This window comes from Phalacrocorax aristotelis, chromosome 19, assembly GCF_949628215.1.
Source record: "Phalacrocorax aristotelis chromosome 19, bGulAri2.1, whole genome shotgun sequence".
Classification (NCBI taxonomy): domain Eukaryota; kingdom Metazoa; phylum Chordata; class Aves; order Suliformes; family Phalacrocoracidae; genus Phalacrocorax; species Phalacrocorax aristotelis.
In genome coordinates, this window is record NC_134294.1 from 6,719,106 (window position 1) to 6,737,147 (window position 18,042).

At 48.3% G+C, this 18,042-nt stretch overlaps 2 protein-coding genes across 2 annotated transcripts; both read right to left on the reverse strand.

Annotated features, from left to right (window-relative positions):
- Positions 1-1,573: 1,573 nt before the first annotated feature.
- Positions 1,574-4,287, reverse strand: AURKAIP1 (aurora kinase A interacting protein 1). The gene is made up of 4 exons (XM_075113781.1): positions 4,222-4,287; positions 3,651-3,739; positions 2,670-3,118; positions 1,574-1,741 (listed from the first exon to the last, which is right to left on the reverse strand). The coding sequence occupies exons 2-4, from the start codon at positions 3,700-3,702 to the stop codon at positions 1,634-1,636; spliced, it is 609 nt and encodes a 202-aa protein (XP_074969882.1). The 5' UTR covers positions 3,703-3,739; positions 4,222-4,287; the 3' UTR covers positions 1,574-1,633.
- A 1,402-nt stretch (positions 4,288-5,689) lies between these two features.
- Positions 5,690-17,285, reverse strand: LOC142066528 (C-signal-like). Its single transcript, XM_075114023.1, has 6 exons — positions 17,024-17,285; positions 8,997-9,048; positions 8,525-8,712; positions 7,928-8,083; positions 6,667-6,777; positions 5,690-6,454 (listed from the first exon to the last, which is right to left on the reverse strand). Exons 1-6 carry the CDS (start codon positions 17,162-17,164, stop codon positions 6,341-6,343), a joined length of 762 nt encoding a protein of 253 aa, XP_074970124.1. The 5' UTR covers positions 17,165-17,285; the 3' UTR covers positions 5,690-6,340.
- Positions 17,286-18,042: the final 757 nt, after the last annotated feature.

The window sequence follows — 18,042 nt, forward strand, 5'->3', positions numbered from 1 at the left end:
ATTTTAGAAACATCTAGTTGCACTCTGCATATTTAACAAACCTGTAAGCCAGAATCAACACTCCATCTTCCCTTGCTTTTTGAGTCTCTAAGGCTCATGGCTAGACACCCTCCTCTTCACTGAAATCCTGACAACAGTCTGAAGAAAAGGGTCCTACTGGTCTTGGTTAAAAGCATCCACAGGCTATTTAAAGCACAAAAAGGATGGAACGTCGTTTAAATTTTTTTTGATCAAAGTCACCTACTGTTAACAGATGGTTCGGGGAAAAAAAGAGCTACAACAATGCGCTAACCACATGTATCTATGGGACTTCAATACAGTTCTCCGAATACCAACAGTTCTCTAGCAAGATTAATCGATTTTTTTAAATGTGGGTGTACCCTCTCCTTAAAACGTCCACATAAAGAGCCAGCTAGCTTCTGCATCAGTGGCTAAGGAGTTTCAGAGGCCTTGAATTTACTGCCCTCCAGCGACACACGCAGAACCTCAGACACCTTCACTGTGTGCAAGGAGTCACCTGTCCTTCCTGCAGCGAGATTCAGCTGTACCTTGGAGCAGTGAGTTCCATAGATTATTTTTTTTATTTCCCTTTCAGTTTAGTCAAGTGTTCTGCTCCAAGCAAATAAAAGGGAGTGCATTTTCAGGGTAGCTTCCTCGTACGCTGCAGGGGCGAGCTCATTCTTTTTCCCCTTGTCTCAGAGGTCAGTCCACCCCACTGATCTGCTGGAAGTCAAGGAGGAGCTAAATTGCACAGAAGTTAACTGCCTCAAACAGAAAAATCAAAAGCAGAACCCAAGCCAGAACCCAGATATAACCCAGAACCCTCTGTCAGGATAAACATCTATATTTTTCACAGCTTTCAGGACTCTCTTCAATCACGTAAAACCAGCTGATTACAAGAAGGTTGTCTTGGGCACAAAACAGGTTTTGTACTTAATGAATACTTAGCTCTGAACTTCTACTGATACCAATATCTGGATGTTTTGTATGACAGGGGTCAATCATAGAAAAAAAAAGTATATTTTTTTTATTAGCACAAAACCAAGCAGACCAAAGGATGTTCATGCAACGCTGGTCCACAGCACATGCACACTGAGGCTCCAGATAAGTGAAAATTAAAGCTTTTGCAGATATATTCTATGGAATTCTGATCCAACTCCTATTTCACCATAACCCTTCATAGACACCAGCCCTTCTACAGCAAGACTACAAAAGAATGCTATTTTCAAAATAACATTTCCAAATGCTTGTGTCTCACATACAATCAGAAAAATTCCTTCACTCATCCCAACTCCCACAACTGATCGCTCTTCTAGTACATTGTTCGGTCTAATCTTAAATAGCAACTTCAGAAATTCAGCTGCAGCCTAAGCCACCTTCGCTCAGACATGCAGCTGAGGCAGCAGCACGGGGCTGCACACAGCAGCGCCGAGGCACTGTACAAGGGCTCACACCATTCTTTTGCGGAGGAAAAGCGTATTTCTGTCAGGTTTGCCCTTGGAAAACTACTCACAAAGACTGAAAGTTTCCTCCAACCAATTTCATCACACTCAGGAAAACGTCAAAAATAATCTGCGTATTTAAATATTTTTTTAATTACAGTTACACAGGTAAAAACTCATTACAAGTGTTTTTATCGCTTTGAACTTTTCAGAAATATCTTGGGTGTTTGCCATCCCTCAGGAGGATTTTTCAAACCAGCTCTTTTCCAGATGCGCTCCAAGTCTTTCTCAAATTTTATCTAAAACAGAAGAAAAAAAAAAAAAGAAGAAATGGTAACTCAGCTCAGATGCAACACCCAATTATTCAGCCACCGCCCATGTGTCCCAAGGAGAACATAGCGCACACAAAGGAAACAAATGCCTTTAAGTGGGGAGCTTGTTCTAAGTGTCAAAACAGGTAGCCTTACTGCAGAAAATACATTAAAACACACAAGGATCTTGGTACCATTATTTTAAAAGTCCTGTGGGAAAAAAACTGAGGCAATGGAAGATGAAACTGTAAGAAAATTTAAGAGCATTTCCTCATCATAAAGTGTTCAACACTGCTTCATACCAATCTGAAGAAACAGAATTACAGTTAACCCAATTTGCAGCTAGGCAAGGTGAAAACTACCAGAGAATGAACTAAACTATACCACAGCAAACCTAAGAGACTTCTGAAAGGTCGTGTTGAATGAGAACATCTACAGCTTGACTGAAGGCCCATGTCTTCCCTCACCCCTTCTATTAAGGGACATAAGAGGCTTTTATATAGAAAAAGACAACAGGAAGCACTTTAGGATGTTGACAAGACAGGAAAGAAATTAAGTTTAAACCAGTCTCCCCTGATATAATGCAGGCAGGTGAATTAATTTTTCCACAAATGCTAATATTCTTCTCCATTAGTCACGTAAGTTACTGTCAAACAAGAAAAATTACACCTAGTAACTGTCACACATATGTTTACAACCACAGAAATATTCTGAATTAAAGCTTCTGAAGGTGCACAGGTCAAACACAAAACAGAGAAAGCTGTTGTACCAGTACTGAATTCACTAAGGCTCTCTGAGCTGCTGCCATTTCTCCCCAAACCAACTCCACTTAAAAAAATCATCCGAAACCTGAACACAGGCCAGTTTGAGAAGCGGGCACATCTATGTCAAAAAGTCCTCTCTACCCTGAGCTCACCTGACGTTTCTTCTTGCGACCTTCCTTTATCCTCCTCCGTATAAACTTTCTTCGCTTCAGCAGCTTTTTGTACTTGTGCCGATTCATTTTCCTTCTGCGAATCTTCAAAACGTTCTTACACTGAACCTTGTTGCCAAGTGTTCCCTCTCCTTCCTCCACATCAGCTCCCTCACCAGACGGGGGACAGTCATATTGCTGAGCAGGTTCGTAGCCCACTCCTTCCTGAGCATTAAGGACTTCTGCTTTAGGAAGGGAGTATCTAACCGTCAGCCAGCCTTCTAAGGGGCTGATTGAAAGTTTCCTGGGGATCAGCATCTCTTCCAGTTCAGGGTCCAGAGCATACCACCGCTGAGGCTGGGCTCCACTCTTGTTAGATGGCTGTGTGCTATAGCGCGCAGATGTGGAGTGACAGCAGAGAAAGGAAGACACTGACCTTGGCAAAAGGTGGCCTTTGAGAAGAAAAGAATTTCACTTACGAGGCAGAATTTTCAAACAGTATCTGAAGAAAAGCTTCCCAGCTCTCAAACCACCAGACAACGGTGGACAGAGTAATTTAATAAAGGATGCTGTTTACAGAAATTATATTCCCATCACAAAAGCAAGGAAGTCTTTTTTTAACTTGAATTTAATTACATTGCTGTAACACCATCTGCTAAAATTAAATTACACAATATTTTACCATGTAAACTGTGTAAGTGCTATCTGAAATGGCTAGGAACTGTTCACTGTATTAAGCTTTTTTGCTGCTAAGGAATCTCCTCCTAAGCTTAAAAGAGGTCAAATGAGAGCTACACAACATAGACAGACTAGATAAGAGACTTATTAACATTCCACCACCACTGAATCAACAACAGCCTCACTACTCTTATACTACTTGCTGGAAAATAGATTTCTGGGAGCCTAATTACCCCAGAAAAACAAACAAACAAAGAAAAAACAAAAAACCCGAACAGAAAACTAGGCGACACAACACCTGTTTACCTGCAATTCGTGAAGCTTTCAGTAACTGGGAAGTCAGCTGCGATATTAACATGTTGTTTCACCTTGTTCACTGTCAGAGCCAGTAATGACTGTTAAAATAAGAACATTTATTCAACGTGGCTGACGTGTTATTTAAAAAAGCCTTCTACAATTAACCCAAGACCCCCAAAAGTCGGACTGGGACACTCCAAGCACCCTCCTCGTCTTATCAGGGCGCTGCCGGGTTTTGCGGCAGGGGCCTGGCCCACAAGCCCCGGCGCAGGTGGGCTGCAGAGATCGTTAATAACGCTTCGGCCGTTCCAGGTTTAAAAACAAGGTAACGAAGTGCCACCGGCAGAATGCCGCCCAGCTCAGCGCGAAGGCTCCGGCCGCCCTCGGGCCGCGCTCGGCCCGGCCAAGGGGCACTACCGGCGCGGAACCGGGCCGCGGCGCTGCGCTCGGGCAGGCGGGCAGCCGGGCAGCCTCCCTCCCCGCTGCCCGGCCAGCGAGCCCCGCCGCCTCCCCGCTCCCGGCACACCGGGCGCTCCGGGCACACCGGGCCCGCCCGTCCCCTCGGCTCGCCATAGCTCACCATCCCCGGCGCCTCTCCCCGCCACTTCCGGCGGCCGCCACGCAGCGCCCCCTAGCGGTGCCCGCCGGCGCTGCCGCGCAGGCGCCCTGAGGCGCGGCCCGGCGCCCGGTCATGTGGGCCGCTGTCCCGCCGCTCACACCGGTCGGCCGCAGCCCCGGGGCGCGGGGACAGGGAGAGGGCGCTCGGCTGGGCCTGGCCTCTCCCCGCCCGCGGTGCTGGAGGGCCGCGGGGAGGGTTTCTTGCGGCCGCCGTGGGGCGGGGGACGGCCCTGGTGCAGGGCACCAGGTTACCCGGGGCTGCGGCCCTCACAGCGGAGTGGCCGGGCAGTCACAGAAAAGGTTGGAAAAGACCTCTAAGATCATCACGTCCAACCCCCAACCCAACATCCCCAGGCGCCCTAAACTGTATCTCCAAGTGCCATGTCTACATGTTTTTTGAACACCCCACCTCCCTGGGCAGCCTGTTCCAATGTCTGACCGCTCTCACAGTGAGGACGTTTTCCCTAATATCCAACCTAAACCTCCCTGAGGCAGGAGCGGGGCCCCATGTTGGGACCTTGCGTTGGAGCATCCAGGGGAGGAAGCGCTTGCAAGGCTTTTGCAAACAGGCCGTCTCCTTCACCGCAACCATCTCTTTCCTCCTGTTCCCACCCATCCGAACCATGGAGCAGTAGCTGTTTCCTTTGTCGCTCCTCACCACAGGCTGCTGAAGGCACATCACCTCCTTTTCCCCACCCAGCATCTGATGTTCCCTTCCAGCTAAATGGCTCAACTAGTTCCAGCTGAGCTTGCCCCCTGCCTGTCAGCTTTGTGCTGGTGCTACAGTCACACTTTGAGATGGAAAATCGATGGCTTTCAGCTGCTAGGAAAGCACTGCATTTTGTTCAGCTGCTCAGTCACAGCAGTAGGTCACTAAAAATAGGTCTGAGCGCAGAAGCACGGGGTAACAAGTGGTTGAGACTTTATATCCCTGTTAAAGCGGAGATCACAGAAGGCAGCTAGACACCTCTCCCTTACACACCAACAGCTGTACCTGAGGGCAGGTCTCACAGTGGCTGCTCTCCAGGAAGAGCCACACCTGTCTCTCCTACTTACCTGGCTGTTGTTTGTCTCTTCTCACTTGGTACAGGAACCTACCACCTTGGCACAGCATGAAAGTGCCTAATCAGCTGGCATGAGGGAGTGATGTTGAAGCCAATCCCAGACTTCAAAGAACTTTTTGCTTTTATCCCTACCTCAGCCAGAACAGAGAGATCTATTCACCAGCTGGTTTTAGTATTTCAGACCAGAACAAGGGTCTGCCTCAGTTTCAGGTACACCCCACTGTGTTAAACCCATCTAGCCTGGACGAGACAGCAACAGTTAAGAGTTTCTTCCTGCAAGGTAGAAGTAGAGTTCTCTGGTCAGGGAGGAGAAACCTACATACAAAGAAATTAACCAAAGTAGTTTAGTAAACAGACTATTTGTTTAAACAAGACTTTATTGAAACATTTTAGAAGTTTATGTACAAAACAACATTCCCACCCCCGTATCAGGATGTTAGTCGCCTGCTGGGAACAAAGCAAGTGCCTGGTGTGTGCTGGTGCTGTTAGCTTGGGGACACTCGGAGGTTGCTGAGGAATTTACAAAACTGCCAAATTCATGTAGTTTAGAGCTGGGCAATTTCAGCCTTGGCTCAGTTAGGACTGAAGGAAACTGAAGGACCTTTTCCAGAGCCATGTTTCCAGTAGACTGAACATACTGGAATCTGACAGCCTACACTGGCCTTACTCTGAGGTCAGGTCATTTACTTCTGCGGAACACGAGAGGCCCACTTTGGTTTTGGACATGAAGAGGCATCAGCCCCTGGATTTAACTTGCAGGTTTTAATCTATTTCAGATGGTTCCAGGAGTTACCCATCACTAAGAGCACAGTAGTATTTGTAGGAAGCGTTAGAACAGAGCAGTAGCAATACAGAGTAAGAGAGTCAGCCACCTCACTTTCCAAATACACCTAGAGAGAGGCTGGATATCAGAGGGGCTATTTCAACTACCGCATAAGAAAACCCTAGGGACACAGACATTAGTGGCACAAGTTAAATAGTGACTGACGTGCTGTTTCTGTAGCATACCGTGTACTTCTACCACGGTAGAGTTTCCCCTTGCCAGTCCAGGAAGGAACCATTTTCCTTTTCACCAAGACGGTCCAGAACAGACAGAATACCTGGGATAGCCTCTTGCACCTGCATGGGAGCCTAGAGCAAAGCAAGCTTAGATTATTATTGGGAATATCCTACAGAAGAGAATCAAATGCATTTAAGGAGTTACTAGAATCAAAGGTGATGTATTTTCTTGTTTCATAGTGTACCTCTACAGCATGTGGAAGTGCACTCTATACAGTGGGTTCTCGCTGAAGGGCTGGGACAAGGCAGTCATGCTTTCACATTTTCAGAGAGATGTCACTTACCATGTTTCCACCCATGTCTGTCTGAAGCCAGCCTGGGTGCAAAGAAATACAGAGAATTCCATCTGATTTCAAGTCAGCAGCAAGACACCTGGTGATCATGTTCAGTGCAGTCTACAAGAGTGGAAACCATCTATTAGCATGCTGGTTTCACAAACCTTGAGCAAGACTATAAGCCAAGCTAATTGGCACCTCCCTCCGTGCTGTGTCCTGAGAAATGAAGGGGCAGTAACAGTATCACAGTAACTTATCCAGGCTTATCAGGGGCTTCATTCTCAGAGGTATCTGTTAAGAGAAGCAGCATGAAAGCTCTCTCGCCATAAGCTTACGGCCCAAAGATGAAACTAAGTTGTGATGGAAGATAAAATAGCATCTGAAGCTCCTAAGGATCTGTGGGGAAAATAATATTGACATAAGGACTCTCTTTTTCTGCAATAATCACTACACATTGTTTTTTACTTCTGAACAGGGAAAACAAGCATATTAATGGCTTATGAGTAGGTGGTGTAGGAGAAATTGTATGTCTAGTCTTGACTATTCATACAAACTCAGTCTCTGGATGTGACAAAACTAAAAACTCCACCTCTCACTAACTAGCATTACCATGTACAGGTCAGCACATCTTTTGGAGAGTTTCATGCCTGCTATCTTGCTTGGACTGGAGAGGAACACGGCTAATAGGACACACACTTGATGGCATCAGTTCTTCCCTAAATGCCAAGTCCCTCTGAAATGGATCTATATCAGAGTAGTGATCACAGAATCACAGAATCATTAAGGTTGGAAAAGACCTCTAAGATCATCAAGTCTAACCCCCAACCCAACACCCCCAGGCCTCCTAAACTACGTCCCAAAGTGCCACGTCTACACGGTTTTTTAACACCTCCAGGGATGGTGACTCCCCCACCTCTCTGGGCAACCTGTGCCAATGCCTGACCACTCTCTCAGTAAAGATATTTAAATTTTGATTGGACATTCAATGAGTTCAAGCAGTTCATTATTCTCAACATCATGAGTTCAAGCAGCCATCAGCTCGATTCACTCAGTGATGAAGCATTTTTGCGCCTCTTCTTAAGAAGTTGCCATGCCTGCTCCAGATGTAGGGTTTTCAGAGGTCCCATTTCCACCCACATGAACAACTAGCACAGTTCCTATGTCAGCCTATCCATGGAAGTGCTGCACACCTCCGATCATCATCTTAAGTTGTCTTTAACTCACAGGCCTGCCCTCACCCAACGAGCACAGCCCAGGGAAGCCTACAAACCTTTGCTATCCTGTAGGGGTAGACCTTGAGGAACATCTCATTTGCCTGGACGAGTTGCATGGAGGCAGCAAGAGAGGACATATTGATAATAGCAGCCCTATGGCAGCCCATTCCTGTGCTCAGCTGGGCTGCCTTCCTCAGAAGGGGTAGAAACGCCTGTGAAAACAAGAGTTTGTTTTGATTTGGTCAGCTTGCTCTCAGCCCATTCGAGGCAAGCTGGACTCTCAGGTTCTGATCTATGAAGAACTGCATTGCAACTCTATGCCACCAGCACAGGATGAGGATGGCTCCCCAGACAAGCTGACCGTAGGAAACCTTTCTGTAACAGCCAGCTGTAAGTGGCAAGGACCTTCAGTCTCTTCTGCTCACCTCCTAGGGCGACCTGTCCACTGCAGTGACCTCATACCAGATGGATTTAAGTAAAAAGACAGATCCCTGATAGAAAGGATCTCTTGCTGCTCTCTAGGCATGCAATTTGATATCAGACCTGTGACTGTGCGGTTCCAAGGTGACATGTGCTTGGGTTACACGTCCAGCTCACTGGTGGAATAGCCTCTTAGAGTACCATAGATTATGCACCTTCCCCCCAGTTCTTACCTTGGTGACCATCAGCTGGGCAACAGTATTGGTTTCATAAATGGTGAGCATTGTCTCTGCTGTGACTTCTTCCAAGGAAGCAAGCACATTGATGCCAGCGTTGTTAATTAGGCAGTTCAGACCTTTATCTCCCACAATTTCTTCCACTTCCTTGACTACTTTCTTGATGCTGTTCTCACAGACCACATCTGCACAGAGGAGCCAAGAATAACCACAGTGAACTGGGTGGTTCAAATGCCATCTGTCCCTATTCCTGCACATGCTAAACCAAAGCTAAGGCATTAGTCCGAATAGGGACATTTAGGCAGCACACAGAGATGACAGTGCAGACATCTTTACATAGATTATGTTTCCCCGGTGTTAAGATGAGGGTGATCATTTTCAGCTGCTGGAGGTCACCCAGGGGACCAGTTTCCTAAGATGCACTCGCCTGGCTTAGTTGAACATACTTCTGTAGAAGCCCTTTACTCACCCAGTTGGAGGAGCTTGATATTGCTGTATTGCTTGCTAAGCTGCTGGAGTTCCTAGGAAGAAGGAATTATCTGTGTTATCTTTTATATATATCCATGGCTATTACAATAAAGAGTTTGAGATCTGCACTTCGAGAATGTAATTGCCGTTTATTTTCAGAATGGGACCAAAAGGCAGTGATACTGTTTTGTTTTCTAACCCGCTGAGCAGCTTTCCTGCGAGCAAGATCAACTGCTCCAAGAAACTGAACTCTTCACCTGCTTAGTCAAGATACTAGCATGCTAGATTACAGAGTTAGTTCTCAGTGTGTACAACTCAAAGCTGTGTTTGCAGTGTAACCAAAGGTCTTCGATCAAGCAGCTACCGTTGCCAGTTCCACAGCAGACCCAGTGCTCAGGCTGCAGTCCAAGCCAGGAATTCCCCACTTCTGTAACACAACCATAATTGACCTGAAGCTCCGCTAGCGCTAGACATCAGTTTAGGCCAACAGGAATGCTTGAGAAGAGCCATTTGGAATTACTATTTGCGGGAGAAGTTTCCTAGCAATTTTCTCATGGAAATTCTGTTTGCCAGCACTCTCATTCAGTTCTTGTAACTGAAGGTAAAGCACACAGGAACTGGGTTACATACACAGCAAGTTTTCACAAGAACAATTCTCTCTCTGCTAGATAGCTATAATTCAGTCATCTGTCTGCTACCTCTCAGTAGAATGATGACTGGGAGAAAATTAGTACTGTACTGGTGTTGGTGCTGGACAGAAGCGCGTCCAAATTGGATCCATAGGCCAAGCTGGAACACTTAGGTTTCTGTGCCTGGCAGCCAAGTGGGAAGTGTGGCCAAATGTGACAGAATCCCATGTTTAGGAGACTGAGCAACCCTGGACAAACATTCCAGCTCAAGCAAATCCATTTCTTTAGGAGCCCTTTGGGAATAGGGGTCAGGAAGGCTGATTTTGAAAGAGTACTACTTTACCACTTGGAGACACTTAGGGACTCCAAGTCCTCTGCCAAGCTATAACACATTGCATCTTTTAACTCAGTTGATGTTCTGCAGGATTCTTTCCAGGCTTCTGTAGAAAATTTGTTCTCCCACTGAGGACAATCTACATCTGCATTTAAGGCTATTAAGGGGAAGGGGAAGGAAGGGGAGCAAGTCAAGAAACACAAAACCAGAAGACGCTTCTTCCCTTGAATGGGGCTTAGGGATTGTTGAATTCCATTGAAAATGGGATAGTTTTCAACTGATTAAAGGCCCAGAACACAGTGTCTTGTTTATTGACAGTCAGGCATGAAACAGTTCTGCCATGTCAAGGCCTGCAATAATTATGTGGCTTTCGACTGTCCACTGGACTTTAGTTTGACAGTATCCCTTACTTGATAATAAACTCCAGAAGTGCTCTGGCTTCTCAAGGTTGGTTCATTTATTTCTAGTCAGACTGCTTTACTCTCTGACAGGAACCAGCTACTAGCTTTTGCTAAAAGACGAGAGATGTTTTGTGTAGGGACAGCGACTGAGAGGCTTCTGTAGTGAAAAAGCAATATGTTCAATTAAGAACTCCAAACACTGTAGCATTAAGCATTCTCCAGAACACAAACAGCATGAAATTACAATCGCTGCATGCAAATCAGGTTTAAAATTAGATGGTTTTTCTATTTAGTTGTTTACTTAGTTAATAAGAGGCTCCCACTTCAGTGGTTTAAGTTTCTCAGAAGCAGCTTCCAGGCCTAAAGCTCACTTAAACAGCTTTGGTCTTCAAGAATGTTACTCCACCTGATATAAACATAAGCTGAATAATCCAGTTAGGAAACTTAAAAACTGCAGAAAAGCCTATTCTTTTCCGTACTATGACTAGAAGGAACATGCAGAGAGGAGGACCGAGACAAGTTCCCAGCAATCAGATACAGCGATTTCAAGCCACCAGCCACGTATGGTGCTGCTTCTCTTCCCCCACCCCAAGTAGTTTTGATCAAAGAGGTCAAATGTCCAGAGAACTCTGAAAATATTAGTGCAATGCATGCGTATACTAGTTATCAACTCCGCACCGAAGGGATAAGCTTTCCTGAAACTCACTGCGGCCATCTGTCAAATGCCTTCTCCTCCCCTCATTAAAAACAGAACAAAACAAACCCACTAAAAATTAAAAAAAAAAAAAAACCACACCAAAAAAAGAAGACAACAAAAGCCAAACCTACACCACCAAAGTTGCCTGCAAGTTTTTTGTGCAGCAGACTTGCACTCACTTTTTTTGTGCCAACATCCTAGTGCAGAGGCACTGCACCCAGGACAGATAGGTTAAACCCCTGGGCCGACCGGATCTCAGAGCACAGCCTAACAGAGCCGGTGCAGCCCACAGTGGCAATGCATGCATAGGAATAACTGAGCTCGTTAGTACTGCTGTTTGAAGCGCAGCTTGTGTTTTAATGTCAGTTTAGGCAGTTTCATTTAAAGACGGGATGTACCGCCAACGTAGCCCAGGCTAAGTCATTTTTAGTTAGCGTACTGTGATAGCCAATTTAAAAATAAACAAAGAAAAACAACAGAAAGCCACAACACATCCCCCTGATACTGTGTTTAGCATAGTAGCTCTAGAAGCGCTCTGCACCTGGATAGTTACCCCTGAGAATCAACTGTTAGGGATTCCAAGAAAAATTCAAACTCTGATTAGCAACTGTTGTTTCCTGCTTGTTAATCATAATTAAAATCAGCAAAGAGTCAGCCTACTCCAATTGAAACAAGATCTCCTGGCACTCAAGGCTCCAGATACAGATTCATCAGTACACAAGATATTTATTGCTAGATTTCAACCAGGAATGTTATGTTGTCTTTGTCATTTAGCAAGATTTACTTTGCCTTCTTCATTAAAGTGTTGTTCACTTCAGTTACAACTCTTGGAAAGGACCTGGCCATACTAAGCCAGGAAGCAATCAAGCCAAGCTAACATAGCCTGTAGGTAGCTTTGTCGGGCTAAGGGTACTTACGTATCCTTTCACACCATCCTGCTTGCTCTCAGGACAAAGTCAAACGTATCACATTTGCCCGTATCTCTCTGAGACAGGCTATTCAGCATCACAGCGTACAGCCAACTTACTGTTTGGCTGTGTGAGAGCTTACACCAAGCTGCTGCCCAGATCCACAGTCCTCTCTGACTCAAGAAGTGCCAGACCTTAACGCTGTAGGAAGTGCAAAACACTTCCAGAAGAAAAAATAACCCCAGCACTGAACTAACCCAAAATTAGAAAGACTTCAAGAATGCCCCCTTTGCCTAATATAACACATCTGCTTTGCTAGAACACCGCTCCAGAGATTGCTCAGCTGTTCTTCCCAATAGCAGAGCAGATGGCTAAAATATGTAGCCAAGAAAAAAAAAAAAAAGGAAAGAAGAAAAACAAAACCCAAAAAGCTGACAGAGACAGTGTGCAGGAGCACTTCAGTGAGAGCTCTGTGTCTGACAAGGGAACAGACACAGCACTGTTAGTAATATCATCTCCTACTTCAGAGGAAGGGAAACAGCACATTAAGCCCTGGAAGCTTTCCAGGGCCCAGCAGAGGACTCTTGAGCAGCAAGGAACTGAACGCTTTCTTGTTCACCTGGGAACACACTTGGGCTTGCGGGGAGAGCAGGAGGAACAAGAGATGCTCCTGTCCCAAGGTCCCACATTCAGCTTTCAGCACAGCCTAACAGAGCCAAGCTGAGCACAAAAAGCCCTGTGAACAGATTAACACCATGGCCTTTTGGATCCCGTCGGCTACCTCGCTTCCCCAGAAAGCCACCTCTTCCTTCCGTACCTCAACGAGTCAGAGGGGGGACTAGAGGGGCTACGCCATCATTAGGTGCAGTCTTAGACTTCAGGTCTGAGTTTTTCCTTGTTATGGGGAAGCAGGATGGGGGAAGAAAGAGCAAGGAAAAAAGCAGGAAGGGGGGAGAATTACAGACGGGTCCCTGAGCCCATACAGGCTGCCTAATAATGACTGTACTGTGGTTTTGTCCACCTGGAGTGCAAGGACAGGGCGTCAGGATTATTTTGCAAAAGATTTGTAGCTGCTTCCACTCTCAGTGCTGGAGCAGCCCAAGTAAAGGCAGATCAGAATCAAAGTGTGGCTGAAGGAGTCTAGTATGGTACTTTTCAAGGAGGGGCAGCGGTTATCTAGATGTGCCTGCAGGCCTGATGCATGTTATCGTGTGATCTAAAGCCCATATTTTAGGCAAATGTTCTGGGAGGCCACCTAGGAGCTATTCACACAAGAACTCAAGTTATCACAACTTCTGCCAGCACAGACTCACATGCAAAAGCTTGCAGCTGTTCAGCATTATCCAAGGGTTAGCAAGGTACAGGAGATGTTCTGCTTTCTGTAGTAAGCAGAGGAAGGCAAAGTCAGACTCTTCTCCAGCCTCTCTTTCTAAAGTCAGGTCCTATGGGGCTCTTGTCTGTCCACTGTTTGGAGGACTCCAAAGTACACAGTCATTTGTGTAACAGCATACGCTCTGCCGAGAGATTCTCTGGATAACTGTCAGCTACCGGGGAATCGCTGCTGACTATTCTCCCCAAGATGGGTGCTGGATTTGCCAGTAACTAAGCATATTTAATCACTTTTCCTCTAAACACTGGAAGATGATTTTTTTAAAAGGTTTTTCATTTAAGCTCTTCCCATCCTTTTTCCCCTCCCCACATTCTGCAACAGGAAAATGCCACTCTGCCGAACCAGATGAGAGCAGAATTGAATAGAACTGTCCAAAGTTGCTGTTCTCCAAGCTCACCCTCTAATCCAGGAGGGGCTGGGGGGGACAGTGCATTCCCATTAAGCAGGACTTTTCACATGGTCAGATCCCACAAAACAAAGTGGGAAGAAACAAATGTAGACTGCTTGAATCACCACCAAGAGAAAAAGCAAGCACTGACAGCTCAGGTGTGCAGGGAAGGAACAAGCCACTCAACTTTACAGCCCAGTCTGCATCGTCAACAAACAGGTCTTAGATGGGCAAAGCTCATTTCATGGGCATTAAGGCAAGTGTGCAGTGCCAGCCTCTGGAGCGCAGGAACCTGAACTCTAGGTTTTCAAGATTTGACTGGAAATTCAGTGAAGGCAAAGATTTTTTTCTGGAAAAGAAAACAAAAAAAAAAAAAAAAAAAAGAAAGAAAATAAGAAAATCATCAAGCCTTTGCCTTCACCTTACACACTCAAGCAACGCTGCCAAATTGGATCCAAGCTTTGAGACAGTCAGTTGTATATGGTGCTAAGACTGCCATTGCTAGAGGCTCAAGCACGTCTGTGCTTGCCGTCTGCCAGCTAGAAGGGCTAGCGGCGTGGTGGAAACACACCTCAGGAGGTCAGAAAGTTTTGTGCCAACTTTATGCGTTGCAGAAGGGACAGATAATACTAGTGAGACTACTACAGTACTTTCAGTAAAGATTTCCCTTCCTTGTCAAGTTTCCAAACCCATCTGTTAGAAATATGCTTTCAGCTGGCTGCAGGGGTTTCTACTGATGTGCTGCCAAAGCACAGCACATGGCCTAGAGGTCCTTACAAAGAACAAAAACCCACCCTGATCCACCAAGGACAAACCTTGACACCCCCCACCCCAAAAAAGAAAACCCACACAACTTGGGATGCACCCATGTGGCCTGCAGAATCACCACTCAGGGTTACTGGAACGTGGCTCTCGGCCAGCTTCCTGCCTACAGCAGACATGACTGCCAGCAGTCTTTCCAGGTTTCTGCCACTGCAAGCAAGGAGTGACCCAGGCACACGGCATTATTTGAAGGCTATTTCATCTTCTTGTGCAGGTTTACCAGCCTTTTTTCTCAAGACTTTAAGTACTGGCAATGCGAAAAGGCTCGCAAGTTGTGTTAAGATACGTCTGTGTGAACATTTCCTAGGGAGCTCTTCCTATTGATGGAACCATTTTGCTTCGCCGTGTAATTGATCCAGGGCCATTATAATGAGAAATCACTGCTGAACACAGGGCCAATTGGTGAGAAAGAGAACCTCCCTCAGCACCAGCTAAATCAGCTTTAGAACAAACAACTAAGCAGGGAGATTTCTATCTAACAACAGGTCATATGTCTCTGCTGGTTTCCTGTACCACTACTGCACCACACTGTTGTGCAATCGCTCATAGGAAATACGTCTGGGACGAATGCCAGATCTTGTAACAGGAGTTAAAAGCGAACAGGATGGTAGGGAATACGGCTTCAGGAGCTCATGCAGTGCAGAAGGGGGGCTGAGGGGGGAAGCTGCAGGAACCAGTGGCTCTCAGAGGCGGTCTGCACACCAGATTTCAGTCTTGCTGGACTGTTTCTCAGCAATTCCATTCAGAAATATCCTAAACGTGCCTTTGGGCTGGAATTTTTTTTTTTTTTTTTAACAAGAAACAAAATTAAGACCTTTTCCTTCGGTTTCATGAGCACCTGTAGAGCAGCACAGCACTCCTGGAGAGCCGGGAGGTCAGACCGCAGGCGCTACCTGCCCAGCCCTGTACCACCGTCCCTAAAGGGAGCATCGGAACCATCTTCTGAAGTTTTTGTGTAGCTACGGAGTAAACAAACTTGCTACGTTTTGTTTATTGCTAGCATGGTGTGATCACAGCTGGCACTGAAAAGAATAAAACCCACCATAAGGGAACAGACATATAAGCTCTGTTTTACCTCTGCACATGCCAGGGAATTTGCCTTTTGCTACAGCTGCCTCGGGCCGTGCTTGAAGCAGGGGAGATGCAGAAGTAGGGCTTTTGGCATCGATTTCCTACCCAACGCCTGTGACAACACACAGGGGTCTGAGGCAGTCACAGAGCTGAGAGTTCAGATTCTTGCAGCTCTGGAACGCTAGAGTTTTCCTGGGAAAGCAAGAGGGTGATACCGGCATGGATTGCTGTGCAGCCCTAGCAGCATTCTACTGTACTGAGGAGAGTCACGATCCAACTAGAGATGCACCAGGGGACACTCGTGGCCACAGAGTGAGCAGACTGAGAACCCTCATTATCAATTTGCCTCCAAAAGGTTTCGGGGAATACCTTTAATTTGTCTGACAGTCATTTATAACAGTCTAGGAATGGGGAAAGAGTCCAAATGCGCTGCTGCGATGCTGTAGCAGCAGGAATGCTGGCTGAAAGGGGAAAGGGCTGCAAGTGCATTCACCAGCAACACGAACCAAAAGCTACTAGGTTTTCAGCAGAAGGCTCTGGTCCCCACCCAGCCAAGAAGGGCACTACGAGGAGCATTTAATTTCTCATTCGTTTGGACTTTCTCTCTTGTTGCAAGTCCAGCGGAGACAAGGAACAGACAGATGGGGCACAGCTCCTTCTGGGGACACAGACACACCGTGCAGAAGAGGCAAGGAAAGCTATAACTGGTTTCACTGGGAGGGACCCTGGGCCATGGGCTGCCCCTGCAGGGCTCCAGGTCCGTGCAAAGCCGGAGAAGGCCAGGACGTACTTATCTCCAGCTGCAAATCCAGCGAGAAACTCGGGGACCGGAGGAAGGGAGGCTTGAGATGCTGCAGCTGCCCAGTCTGCCCGCCCGCGGCTGCAGCGTTTCCAGCTCCCCTGCCCTCCCCCGGGGAGTGCACAGAAGCACCCCAAGAGCAACATCCCCAGCTCGTTTCGCCTCCAACCGCGGAGACTTTCACGGCACCGGTTTCTATCGGACCCGGCCACCTACCCCGGGCGGAGCTCAACCCCCAGCTCCCGTCCCACCGCGGGCACTTGCTGCCGGGACACCAGCGCTTGCTCGCAAGAGATGCCTGACCTGTTCTGCGCTTTCAGAAGCGCCTTCTCCTTCCCCCCCCGTGCCCCCTCCCCAGCCCCCCGGGCTAGCGCTGCCCGGACATGTGCTCCGGGCTCCAGCCCCAGCCGGGTTCCTCTCCAGAGGTGCCTGCGGGGTGTCCCTGGGTTAGGGAGAGCTGCGGCAGCCCAGCCCAGCCCAGCCCAGCCGGCCCCGAGCGGCTGGGGGGCCCCGGCACCCACCGGGCGGCGGAGGCGCGGCGCTCCCGGGGAGCCCCGGTTCCCTCCCGGGGAGCCCCGGCCCCGGTTACCTGCGCCTTCTCGGGGTACCGGCACGTCGCAAAGACGAAGTCCGGGGAGGGGCTGGCGGCTGCGAGCCCCCGCACCAGCCCTAGCCCGATGCCCCGGCTGCAGCCGGTGATGAGCACGGAGCGGCAGCGCGGCTGGGCCATGCTGCCTCGGCTCGGCTTAGCACGGCTCAGCTCGGCTTAACTCGGCTCGCCCTGCTCCCGGCACGGCCCCACACTGCTGTTAACCTGCGCGGCGTGGAGCCGGTACCACCGCCCCGACCCCGCCCCCAGCGCCCCGCCCGGCCCGACCCGGCCCGGCTCGGCTGGGCTCGGCTCAGCTGGGCTCGGCTCTGCTCGGTTGGGCACCTCCCCCGCTGCCTCCGGCCGCCGACAAAGCGCCTCCCGGCAGCCCACGGCCCCCGCAGCCCCGGGGCTCGGCTCCCGCCCTCCCGGAGGCGGCTCGGCTGGGCTTGGGGCTCCCGGGAGCAGCCCTGGGCAGCCGGGGGTCTCTGCCCGAACCCCCCCGCCCCGCGGGAGGAGAGAGGTTGACTCGCGCTCAGAAAACGATTGACTTTCCAACAGGGAATGATCGATTTGTTCTCCCCTCTCTCACGAAGACCACAACCTAACGCGCTCCCTGGACAAGTAACCTCAGCGCCCCGTTTCAGAAACTTCTGCAGGGAAAAAAAACAGACCCCCAGCTCCATCAGAGCAGCGACTGCCTGCCCCCAGCACGGCTCTGCTGGGCATCGCATGACTGCCCCGTGAGAAATAATCCGTATTCGTAAGACTGACGTAAATGGACAACGGTGAAATTGCTACCCGCAACATCTGGGAGTGGGTAGAAGAATAGAGGGATGATAAAAGTCCTCTAATGGGGTGATGAGGCAGAGGCAGGAACTGAGCCCACATTTCTGGAATCTCCAAGTCACTGCCAGAGGCACAGACCAAGCCGCCTTCTTTCGGTTGTTCCGAGCGTTATTTTACCATTCGTTCTGCGTTGTGGGCAACCCGTTCCTGGAAATTGCTACGGGCTGCCT

Excerpts from the sequence above, each read along its gene's own strand:
- AURKAIP1 (XM_075113781.1), bottom strand. The coding sequence starts at position 3,702 with ATGTTAATATCGCAGCTGACTTCCCAGTTACTGAAAGCTTCACGAATT. Across the intron at positions 3,119-3,650 it reads GAAAGCTTCACGAATTGCAG|GCCACCTTTTGCCAAGGTCA; the intron begins GTAAACAGGTGT and ends TTCTTCTCAAAG. Across the intron at positions 1,742-2,669 it reads GTCGCAAGAAGAAACGTCAG|ATAAAATTTGAGAAAGACTT; the intron begins GTGAGCTCAGGG and ends CTTCTGTTTTAG.
- LOC142066528 (XM_075114023.1), bottom strand. The coding sequence starts at position 17,164 with ATGGCCCAGCCGCGCTGCCGCTCCGTGCTCATCACCGGCTGCAGCCGG. Across the intron at positions 8,713-8,996 it reads TATCAAGCTCCTCCAACTGG|ATGTGGTCTGTGAGAACAGC; the intron begins GTGAGTAAAGGG and ends TCCTCTGTGCAG. Across the intron at positions 6,455-6,666 it reads CAGACATGGGTGGAAACATG|GCTCCCATGCAGGTGCAAGA; the intron begins GTAAGTGACATC and ends GCTTTGCTCTAG.